We start from the raw sequence: 11726 nt of genomic DNA on the forward strand, positions 1-11726 counted from the left end.
TTCTTACTTGGTCAGCTGTAGTTTGCTCCAAGCAAACTTTCTTTTTCTTCCCACTTTTAACATATTTATGCCAGAAAACATAAAACCAAATAGTTTTTAGTTCTGTTTTTGGTCTCCTCCAGCTCGACTCTAATTCAGTCTGTCTGGAAATTTATTTGAATACAAATGCACAGTTACAGCTGTAGAGCCAAAACAAGCTGAAAGAAGCTAAAAATGTTGTCAAGCTGATACTAACAAGCAGATATTTTGATATTTGTTAACCGTAACCAAGCACGGTCTCGTTAATTCGTGTAGATTTAGTGAAACTAAACAGATGGTTAAAACACTAAAATCTGAATGATTGAACACAAATGTTTTACTGAGTTTTTGTGGTTGGCGGACTGACAGTCGTTGCTGCTGGATGCTCAGTAATTCAGTGATACAGCTCTTCATTGTTTCCCACGAGAACTTTGAGCTTGTGTCGAGCTGGAAACATAACAAAACCCGTGAACCTTCTGGGTCTCGCTGTTTAAGAGGCCCAGGCAGGAAATCCACAAAATGGGAAATCTGCTCCACCCATTTCCTTCAGCTTTACATTACGGACCAATAAATTCGGATTAACTGTGAACTGATGTAAACAACTTGCTGTGGAGGACACAACAGCTAACAAAAGGAGCACAAAGATGGTTAGAAACCAGATCCCAATTTGAATCATTCTGTAATAAGGTACTTCTGAAAACCACAACAGATAAAAATGACTCACCATGTTTTGCTTCATGTTTTAATTTCAAAATCTGCTGATGCAATACGATCATCTCATCATACTTTAGAAATAAAGTGCACTTTATTTGTTGTAGCAAAAAGCTTTACACAAAGTTTTTACATCCAACAAAACAAAATGTGACAGACGTAAACATAGAACTTTGACCATGGTAAAACTGTTTTAAGTGACAAACCACTAATTTTACAACTTAATTTAAAAGGTTTGGACCCCATGACTGTTTCCCATGAAAATGATCAGTGCAAAAAAAAAAACCCAAGTAATTTCTCCTCGAGGCTTCGTCACACATCCCGCCTGGGACTGAAAAACAAATAAAGGAGCATGTAAATACTTCAAGCTGAACTGTAGCAGCACACACAGAGGTCATCTGAACTGTGCAAAGCCTCCCATAATGTGTGTACCATTCACAAGTCTTCAAGTACAGTACAAAGAGATAAAAATGACCTTAAAGCCAGTGAAAACTGGCTTTGGAGACACTTTAGGGACTGAACGAAAAGGATCAGGATCAGTTCAGGACCTCTGCAGCTTCACTTCCCTCCAAAAGGAGGTTTGTTTCTTTATTCAGAAGAATCCTGCACCAACCAAACGGGAGTGGAGATCTACCAGAGTCCAGACTTGGTCTCAGGGGGATGTTTGGCCTGGGCTGAGATGTGGAATATCCATTCTTGGACACGCAACAATAAAATTACATCATCATTCACAAAATAGGTAATAAAACCATCCTGGTGTGTGTAGAGAGACAAAACACAGAATAAATAAAGTTACACGTAGGATTTTCTGACCTCGTAGACGACTGTGTTTCAACAGACCCAACACCTCAGCTGGGAAGAAAACCAGAACACCCTCAATCCCAACTATAACATCAGCAGATTAAATGTTCAGGCCATCTCTGTAGAAACACGTTGGGACGTCAGTCCAAGGTTGCGTCGCTTCAGTGTGGGAGAACAGAGCCCCCCACCCTCCAATCAGTTTCATCCAGTCTCTTCAGCAAATATCTCAAACACTTAAAAAGGTACATTTTCAGGCCAGCGCCATTTTGCTCACATTTATAGAAGTGCAAAGAGACAAGTCAATGTTACACTTAGTTGACAGAAGAAATCACTTTTCGCAGCTGCAGCTGCTGGTCTGGAGTCAGAAGAGTCTCAGGAAACCTTCTTCCTTACGACGTCTTCAAGACCAAACTTTTCCCAACTGTGGCCTCAGTGACTCACCGTCTGATCCCGTCGCTCTCTTTCTGTACGAACAGCTAAAAGCAGATGACTTCAGCTCCGGATCAGATTCCCGTAATTAGGATTTCATGTGCGTCTGTGGACTTGTGGCTTCACTGGGGGTAGTGGGGGGGTACGAGGCTTGTTCCCGGCTCCTGGGGGAGGACTGGGCTTGACTGGAGGTACAGGAGGAGGATTTGGTTTGTCTGCCTTTTGCTAAAAAAGGAAACAAAATGATATTTTAGGCAGGAAGTTGAATCTTCTACACATTTTAATGAGCTTAAATTTAATCTGGTTCCTGAAGGAGGAGACAAATTCTAACTCATGACAAAAAATGGGACATAAAGATGTTAACGATCTCCCCGTTGGATTTAAGAGTTGAAACTAGAGGCTGAGAGCTGATAGCTGAGCTAATAAATCAGGGAGAAGAGTTCTTTTTACAGTCAGTGGAGTCGCCCCGTGATTGTCATTAGATAACATCCATTTTTACAAATAATGTGTGAAACTGCAGTAGTTGTGGTGACTCACCTGAGGTTTGCTCAGAGGTGGGAGAGGTTTGACTGGAGGTTGAGGTTTGTTCTGAAGGAGAAGAAGAAGTTTGGTTTTTCATTTAAAACACAGTTATATTCAGAGCCAACGCTGCTGCACAAGTTATGTTTTTGTCGAAATCCAACGTGATGTCCGACTTAAATACATTTTGTTTCCAGTTTCTTTTCTTTCTCTTATGATCTGAACTGCCAATATCTGTGTGTTGTATATCTGTTGTAGTTTTTCTATATCTTGGTAAATTCCATGAATAATGAACAGATCCCTCTCCTGAGGACCAAAACACCTCCAGGAGCCCCAATGTGTATGAATAACAGCAGAAAATAGTCCGTAACAAACACAGTTTCCACTCCAGGGAAGATTTTATCAAACGTTACTCCCTGTCTTGATCTGCCTTTTTTTTTTTTTTTTTTTGGTGGGGGGGTTACCGAGCGTTTGTTAAAAATGTAATGTGAGGCCGAAGGGCCTGAGTCAGAGACCATGTGGCTGGTTTTGGTCTTTTTATGGAAAATGTGGGCAAACAAAAAAGTAGAATAAAACCCCAAAGATCTGCAGTCAGTTACTTTTACTAAATCCTTTTAACAACAAACAAGCTCCCTGTCTGTCTCACTGCCCCCCCAACACGTCCTGTCTTGACAATGCACCGTGATATTGTGAAGCGTTTGTATATCTCTTTGTGATTTGGCTTATATTTGGTTCTTTGTGTAGCCCTTTTTTGTATTATACATTAATGTTGCAAGAATTTAAAAACAATAAGCAGAAAAAGAAGAGAAGCTCACCGGCTCGGTTAGCGAGGTAGACGATGCTGTAGAGATTTTATTTGGTGGCTGGAATCAAAACGCAGTTTGTCAATATTAAAGAATAAACTTGTCTGGAAGCTTTCTGCTCATGAGGAACTCATCTCTGATTGGCTGACTGTACCTGCGGGGCGGCTCTGCTCGGACTCACGGTGACAATCAAAGGAGCCGAAGCTTGGGTCGCCGTCGACGCCATGAAAGTGGGCTGACTGATGTTAGGCCTCTCCTTCACGCTCCCGTCCTGGAACATGGGGTTCAGCTTATCCGGAGCCGAGTACACTTTCCTGTGAGCACGAAATCAGTTCAGCTGAGAAACGAGCGACTGATGCAGACTGACGACGAGTCGAGAGGAGGAAAACAAACTACCTTTTGGAGCTGTAGTTGTCCATGTTGTCCTTTCTGCAGCAAACCAGTCCCACAATCACCACAATGATCACCAGAAGGACGGAGAGAGCTGCACACATACCAGCTACGATCAAGCTGGAACCTGCAGCCGCAGAAAGGGAGGCAACGTTTACATAGCTTTTAAATGGGGAAAAAACACATTTAATTTCTAATTACACGCACTCGCCTGACTAATTTGTACTAAAATGTCTCAAAGAATCTGGTCCAGACATTCGTGCTCCTCGGACATCAAATCAGTTTCGTTTGTGACCTCAAACCTGCAGAACTGACGTTCCCTCCATTCTGTTTAGAGCTAATTATCAATGTTAGCACAATAACTCGTTGAACAAAAGTGGAAGCAGTCCACAGAAAATAAATAGAAAACTGATCAGTTCTCTCCTGTCACTCCTGCATGGTGAGCATTTTGCTGCCTTTCTCCATTTTCACGCATCAGTGCCAACTCAAATTTCTTTAAATTGGTTGACAAAAAACAGCTCAATAAAAAAAATTTTTTTAAAGAACGGAATGAATGCATTTTGTTGAATTACATGGAATTAAAATATATTTCAGCTGTAGGACATGTTTTAACAGACAGGTTTTGTTTGTTCCAATAGAAAGAAAAAGTTTGTGGTTCCTGTTTATTAATCGGTATAAACAGTCGTGCTCTCGTCCTCATGTTGATCTGCCCGTAATCAATCTTTCAACATCTTGTGAAATAACTTTGTTGAAACAAATTGTGCAGTCTTTACTAACTCTACCTCCTCAGTCTTTAACTCTTCCTCTTCCTCTGGCTTTGAGTCGTTTTTTTATGAGAACTGAGTGACTCGACATAATTTTAACTAATTAAAAAAGAAGAGTGAGGTCGTTCTTTGAGTGTGTCTGGTTTAAACTTGCATCCAGACAATAAGAGTTTTAAGGAGGGAAAGATAAAGAGATCATTAACTGAAGATCACTCATTCTGAATCATTCTGTTTTTACAGAATGATTCAGCAGCAGGTGTGACCCGCCTGAGACTCGACCTTCAGTCTTACCTTGAGGTAAATCGGTGTACTGGATGTTGCAGTAAGGTGGAGCCCAGCCGGGGTTACAGTGGCACTGCTTCTTGTGATTACACACCTGAAGATAAAATGAATTTTACCATGAGTCGAACACTCGGAGCTGAACTTTGGATCCAGAACAAGCAAAAGTGAAACAGCTTGGCTCACCCCGTTATTGTTGCATTTCTTTGCACAATCCTCCTTTTTCCCATAAACGGACACGTCCACACATTTGTTGTTGAGGCAAACCTGTTTGCACACAAACAGCCACATCTGAGCCGCACGGCCAACATGAGCAGAAAACTGTCTGTAAAGTCTCTTTGCTTATTGTTTTACCATGTTTGGCCCACATCTGGTTCCTTGAGGCACCATGTCCATTTTTCTGTTCTTGTCATCATCCACAGCAAGTTTACATTCAATGAATCCAACAGTGTAGGACGCTCTTTTCCCTGTGATGGACTCACCGCCTCCACCACAAAATATAGAGCCACACTTTAAATCCCTACAAACCAACAGAGAGAAACTCTTTCACAACAGACAGACTTTCATGTGGTTCATATCAAACTTTGCCACTTTCTGTCCTGGAACTCTTTTGTTTGTTTCAGGATAAGCTCCAGCAGCAGGATGTTCAGTTCAGCACTTACTGTGGAGCGCAGCGGGTGAAGCCATATTTGCTCCGCCCACAGTTGGCACCTTCTTCGCCTCGCATGTTCAGGTTGAAACACATATCAGGTCCAACTATGGCCCCTGAAGGAAGAAGAGTCACAGTTTAGATTTAGTCCAAAGAATGCAAAATAATACAACAAAAAATAATGATAATAATTTGATATCATTTGTGTTGACTGATGCTTGTTGTTTGCTTGGATTTTGAAAAATGAACTCATTATCAGTCCAGGAATCTTTGCTGCATGTTATTCCAAAGTTTCCTGTCATCTCTCAACAGTGTTTCTCAGTATTTGTCTTCTTTGTGTTGGCTCAGTGTCCACGCTGACCGTACCGAGTCCAAACAGCCTCCAGCAGTGCTGCTCGTACGACGGACACTGGCCGTTGTAGCAGAAACCCGCCACCCTGTCAAAGCACGCTTTCCCGTTCATCTCAAAGGCGTCGTCGGGACAATCACCCGACACGCCGGTGCAGTATTCAGGCAGATCGCAGTCCCCAGCCGACATCCTGCACACACTTCCGCTGGACCTGAGCTGTGGAAGGAAAAGGACGTTTGGGATAAAACTGTGAGAACAAAGAAAAGTTAGCAGTGGATGTTTCTCGTGTTCACATGGTGTTTGAGGACTTGTGGCCATCTCTGCCAGGCCTTGATCTTGTCATCTGAGGAAGGATGTGGTGAGTTGCAGCTCATGGAAACAGGCGGATATCACTTTCTGTTTCCTGTAATTATTGAACTACTGCTATTTCAGCGCAATTAGCGAGTAACCTTCTTTCGCCATCAAAACACTCAGATATTAAGCAGAAACAGGGTGTGTCCGTATGACCGACCTCTGAGGCCTGAACTTTGGTCCGACAGAAATATCTCTATAATTATTGGATGGATAACCATGAAATGAAATTCGAGCCCACAGTGTCTACAGACATTCAGTATCAGACTCAAAGAGGACAGCTGTGGATTCTGAGTCTTGGTTTGTGCCAAAAAAAAAAAATAAAAAGAAACACATTTTAGTGTCTTCGTTACGGCCAGCTGAGTAAAGAGCTGAAGTACCTGACAGTTGTCGCAGCACTGTCCGTGAGAACACTGCGATCCTTCAGTCAGCCGACAAGTGGAGGCGTCACAACAAGGGCTCTTACATTCCTAAAAAAGACAAACAAAACAAAACATTTTTTTCCAGTTGTGTCATTTGTACGTATCAAGTTTCCCTGCTGAACAAGAACACATGAAACTTCAGCCTCAACAGATTTAAATCTCCCACACAAGCAGCAGCGTCTGCCAAGAAAAGGCCTCTGATAAGCCGTGAGCACACAGGAAAGCTATTTTCACTCTTTGAGGCCAAACACCAGCTGGGTGTGCTGCAGATCAACCTTACCATCCTTCACACAGGAAACCACAGCAGCTTCAACAGAAAGCCCACGTGGCCCCGTCTTTCGCCAAAGGACATATTTAAACTTTCCAGGGTCATTAAAAATGACTAATCTACCACAAACTGCATCTGCTGAAGGTTTTTACCTCCACGGTGCCGCAGTCGCATTCCTCTCCGGGGTCCAGCAGGCCGTTGCCACAGCGAGGGCCTGGGGTTAAGGTGTTGACAGAGCTGGGTTTACCCAAACAGTTGGGCTGAGCTCGCTCCATGAATTCATTCAGCTGGCTTACACTGCAGCTGCTGAAGAATTCTGGGAAAGCCAGACTCCCCGTCCTGAAGACGAGCGAGGAGAATCAGCGAAATTCACCAAAAAACACAGAATACACGTGACGGCCGAAGGTAGGTGGACAACCTCAAAATGAAACATTAACATCTATCTGCTGCTCTGAAACCTTCCACTCTTTGGTTTCAGGTTTTCCACCAGATGTTGGACCTGCGGGGATTTTCTCCCATCAGGTCCGACACCGAGGTCAGGACAACAAACTGGTGAGAACATTTCTTCATGGTACTTAGTGCACCGGAGAGAGTCAGTTCGCAACAGGAAATGGCCAAACACGGTCGGAGGAACGAAGCTATTGAAAAAGTCTTTATGTTCTGGCTCAACTGGGGTGTCCACATACTTTTGGCCATATTCTTGTGTATGTTCCAGCTGAATGATCTTCTCAACATGCAACAGAAAAAATAATCAATGCACTGTTCTAATCTTCTCACCTGAGTTTTTCTGCCATGACACAGTTCTCACTGTGGAATGGGCCACACATACACCCTGGGGCATCATGGGAAAGGCCAAAATTATGTCCCATCTCATGAGCAATGGTGGAGGCGAGGCCTATCAGGTTATCGTGATGATCCTGGAGGAGAGGTGGCGACAGTTCCTTTAATTTGTGTAGGAAGTATAAAATCCCCTCATCTCGTGGTCTGCGTCAGTGTCAGCTCATACCTGATTGACTCCACCTGAGTTTTCCGTGCACATGGCGAACTTATTGGCCAACCCGACCGTATCTCCGATGAAGTCTTTGCCACTGTTGAAGACAAAAAGCCAGCATTAGGTCAAACCGTCACTGTGAACCGTCACACCTGAACTGACTTCTGAGGCCGATCCTCACGTCACAAACTGGGCGGTGTCGTGTTTCATCCTTGGCAGAAGTTCAACCTGCCGCCACATCAGGAAATGATCCAGCGTCGTCTCCGAGTTGAGGTCAACGTCGAAGCAATCCTTGTTGGTCCAGATCTCCAAGCCCACCAGCATGATGCGGATGTTCAGAGGTCGGTACAGCTGCAGGCAGAGGACGAGACGCTGCTGACTGGCTGCCAAGAAATCAGCTTACACAACACAAACTTCCACCAAAAAAAAAAACTAAAGTTACCTTGTCAATGTGATTTACAGCTCCGAGGATCCGGGATTTAGTCTCACTTCCATATCGTTTATACTGAAGGAGCAGAGATAAACAGGATCAGATTTATGTGGCCACGGAACCAAAACTCTAAATGGTCTGATCTGAATGAAATGAGTGAGTTACCTCAGCGTTGTCCACCACCACGTACAGCTCGACAAACTTCTGCGAACTCTGCGTGAGCGACTTGGATCTCTGACAGGACACAGACACACAAACCTCCCAGTTATTGTCTGAACACTTCATCACTCTTTCACTTATCTCTGTATATGCAAAAAAAAAAAAGTGATCATGATGTTAACACAAATGAATATAACATTACACAGCACGTTTTGGATACTGTGTGCCCAAAGTACGTGGACTCAGAATTGATTTAAATTTCAATATGTAAACAAAGTTTAACTGTGTCTTTGAGGTACATTTGCTGGATAAAGTTTATCTTCACTATCTTTATGAGCATATAACAGCTGCTTTGTTGCACTTCAGGACATCTGAAATCTTAATGATACAGAATAAAATTGTGTTTCTGAAATGAACTAAGACACAAAGACTGTCTCAGACATTCACCACACCAACATATATGATTAATATATATGTGTTCAAAACCCTTAAAGATGAAAACAGTTGCTGTTTGCATGACACAATCATTTATTAGTCACTTCACTGTGCGTAATTTCAAGCTGATGTGACCTTTAGTCTCGGTAGTTTCACTGCCGTGTTCCACTGAAACTCTGTAATTAACATTCTCTGGAGCTGGTGGAGACCAAAAACTTAGATAAAAGAGGGAATACTGGACACAGACATGACCAGTGAATAAATAAATGCTAATGTTGCTCTGTAGCTGTTTGCTGTAACAAGTTTTCCAAATATTTTTTTAGGTTCCACTGTCAGTTACTGTGGCTGTAAACTTCCATTATGACCAAACTAAACAAAACATCATCCTACCCAGGATCTGGATCTAAAGAGTCCCTCAGGCCGGGCGCCCTGGTCCTGGTCCTGGTCCTGGTCGTACAGTGTGGAGGAGTTGGACGAGGTGCCACATCCGGGGTTGCGGCTCACCAGCACGTCTTCCGGCCTGTAAACGGCGTGGTCGGCGTCCACAGACTGTCCCAGAGGCTCGATCAGGTAAAGCTGCTGCCGCGCTCTCACAAAGCCGCTGCAAACACACACAAGAAAAGTCTACATGACTTTGGTCCACAGATCTGGTTCTGTACAATGTTCTTGTGCTCTTATAGACCCAAGAACATTTTTCAGATTACTAAACATCACAAAGCAACCCATTTAAGAAACTTTAACTGGAGATAATTACACAGTCAGAAGGTCAAAGCTGATCTTCTCACCTGATGCCGCTGCAGATCCCCACGCTGACCGAAGAGTCCGTCATGCCTTTAATGTGACCATGATAGAAACAGTGCTCCTGCATGGAGACACAGTTTGAGCTTTACTGCCTTCTGACAAAGGCCTTCTTTGTTTTTATGAGCCAGAAAATGATCAACTTCACTTAGACCACACTGTTCCAGTGAAACGCTTACAGTATAGCATTTATACACAGATGTTAATATCTTTAATTGGCTTCATATATCAGTTAAAGACCCCCTCAAAAAAAATAAAAAAATCACACAGTGTGGATTGAAACTGACACAATTTAATTTTTTACCAGGATCAAATTTTATAAAACTCCATTAACATGAACAATACAAATTCATCTCAGGTCAATTAATCTCCTGATTAATTAACAGAAATAAGGAAAAACTGCGACTCTACATTTCTTCACCAGAACATGAGGACAGGTGAAAAGGTTCTTACCTCTCTTGGTGATGTTGTCACTCTCTTCCCGTCCTCAGAATAATGTGTTTCAGTGTAGCCTCTCCCCATAAGATGACTATAACAAACAGGATATAAGAGAAAATGGTCTTTATGTCTCCAAATATTCAAATGATTCATTTGATGTCAGTGAAATTGTTGTGTAGTTGACAGGAAAGATTTTCTATTTAAAAAACAAAAAGAAAACCTGTTCTTTTCCAGATAAATTGTGTAATTCCTCCCTTCAATGGCCAACTCGTACTGCAGCGTGGGCGGGTACAGCTGCAGAAAATCAGAATCATTTCCAGAGTTTATATCATATCAGTTAATTCATTTATCAGTAATTAGTGACTCGAAGATAAATGTAGTGGCGCCACAACTTTTAGATTTCTCTCACAAACATAAATAATCAAGAAACATATCCCAAATCATTGAACTTGATTTGAATTAGATTGTTATATGTGCAGGTGAGATGTCCCTCACCTGTCCGTCCTTCAGGCTCCTCCTCTGCCTCTCCTGCAGCCTCTGAGGTCTGACCACCTCATACCGACCCACAGGAGACGACAACTCAGAAGTCTGAATGAAACACACTGCACACAACACAACACAACACAACACACAACACTGTCATTACTCACAGCGACACTGAACACATTCAGCAGCGTGGACTTAGTCTGAAGACATTTAACACCAACAAAGAAGCTCCTTTATTGAATTAAAACCAGCTGAGATTATTAGTGATAAACGGGCCCATTATTATATTTCCATTCATATCACATTACAGTCGGCGCCGAGCAACAGAAATTCCTAATAATGTCATTAATTATTTAACTCAAACTATCAGGCAACAATAACAAATAAAGAGTCTTTGTCTGGAGTTACTGTGTTTAGCAGGATAGAGATCATGTAATATTTGTATTATCATTTTATTATTATTTTATTATTGCCTGCTGACCTGCTCTCTGGACTCAGCCGGGTTTATCTTGTACTACCATCAGCGACACTCCCTTAAAATGAACTGATTGTTTACTTCAGTTCTGTGAATAAACATCACTCAGAAATACTTAAACTGCAGTTAAACAGTAACTTCAAAGTTTTTCCGTTTCGTTTTAATGCTGAGACTGAAATCTGATAGTTTTCTAAAATCTTTATTTTTATGGTAAAACATGATTTTTCTGCACCTACATAAAGATGTGTTTAATAATGAGGATAAAAAGCTGATTAAAGTGCAGTCCTTACCGAACAGCAGCCACACGGTCCACATGTTGTCCCCCATCGGTCCGTTCTGCCGCCGCCTCGGACGGTCAATCAGCCCCACCGGGAGGCCCCGCCCCTCCGGTGACGGCCCGGTGCGTCACACACTTACCGGAAATTAACCGTCAAGTGAGCGACGGTTATTGTTTTTAAAAAGACCGAGAGAGACTTCCGTTACAGTAAAATATTTCCAAAAATAGTATATAATGTTAAAATATGACGTACGTTAAAGTATTCTTATAATATATATATATATATAATTACTTTATTTTAATTCTGTGCGTTTGTATTTTCCATAAAATTCCAAAACATCCTAACAAGCAAAAACTGAAGCACATTTCTCTATCATGTTATTCACTAGCTGCTTTATTTTAGTGTTACATTTTGCTTTCTAGATTACTTCTTTACTCTGCCTCTGTGCTTAATGTTAACTAAGTCTGTGAGTAATTTAAAATA

At 42.1% G+C, this 11726-nt stretch overlaps 1 protein-coding gene across 1 annotated transcript; it reads right to left on the reverse strand.

Annotated features, from left to right (window-relative positions):
* Nucleotides 1–757: 757 nt before the first annotated feature.
* Nucleotides 758–11312, reverse strand: LOC115059788 (zinc metalloproteinase-disintegrin-like 2d). Its single transcript, XM_029527476.1, has 23 exons — nt 11256–11312; nt 10500–10606; nt 10225–10298; nt 10020–10095; nt 9554–9630; nt 9159–9369; nt 8340–8408; nt 8187–8249; nt 7926–8095; nt 7760–7841; nt 7531–7670; nt 6906–7092; nt 6444–6533; nt 5730–5928; nt 5377–5479; nt 5069–5234; nt 4901–4981; nt 4727–4811; nt 3678–3798; nt 3436–3595; nt 3294–3341; nt 2497–2547; nt 758–2184 (listed from the first exon to the last, which is right to left on the reverse strand). The coding sequence occupies exons 1-23, from the start codon at nt 11290–11292 to the stop codon at nt 2056–2058; spliced, it is 2526 nt and encodes an 841-aa protein (XP_029383336.1). The 5' UTR covers nt 11293–11312; the 3' UTR covers nt 758–2055.
* Nucleotides 11313–11726: the final 414 nt, after the last annotated feature.

Source organism: Echeneis naucrates, chromosome 19 (assembly GCF_900963305.1).
Source record: "Echeneis naucrates chromosome 19, fEcheNa1.1, whole genome shotgun sequence".
In the NCBI taxonomy this organism is placed as follows: Eukaryota; Metazoa; Chordata; class Actinopteri; order Carangiformes; family Echeneidae; genus Echeneis; species Echeneis naucrates.

What these genes read in the sequence shown, in the direction of transcription:
- LOC115059788 (XM_029527476.1), bottom strand. Translation starts at nt 11,292, where the DNA reads ATGGGGGACAACATGTGGACCGTGTGGCTGCTGTTCG. An exon ending in TGACAACATCACCAAGAGAG is followed by an intron (nt 9,631 to 10,019) that starts GTAAGAACCTTT and finishes GTCTCCATGCAG; the next exon opens with GAGCACTGTTTCTATCATGG. An exon ending in CTGGAGGCTGTTTGGACTCG is followed by an intron (nt 5,480 to 5,729) that starts GTACGGTCAGCG and finishes TTCTTCCTTCAG; the next exon opens with GGGCCATAGTTGGACCTGAT.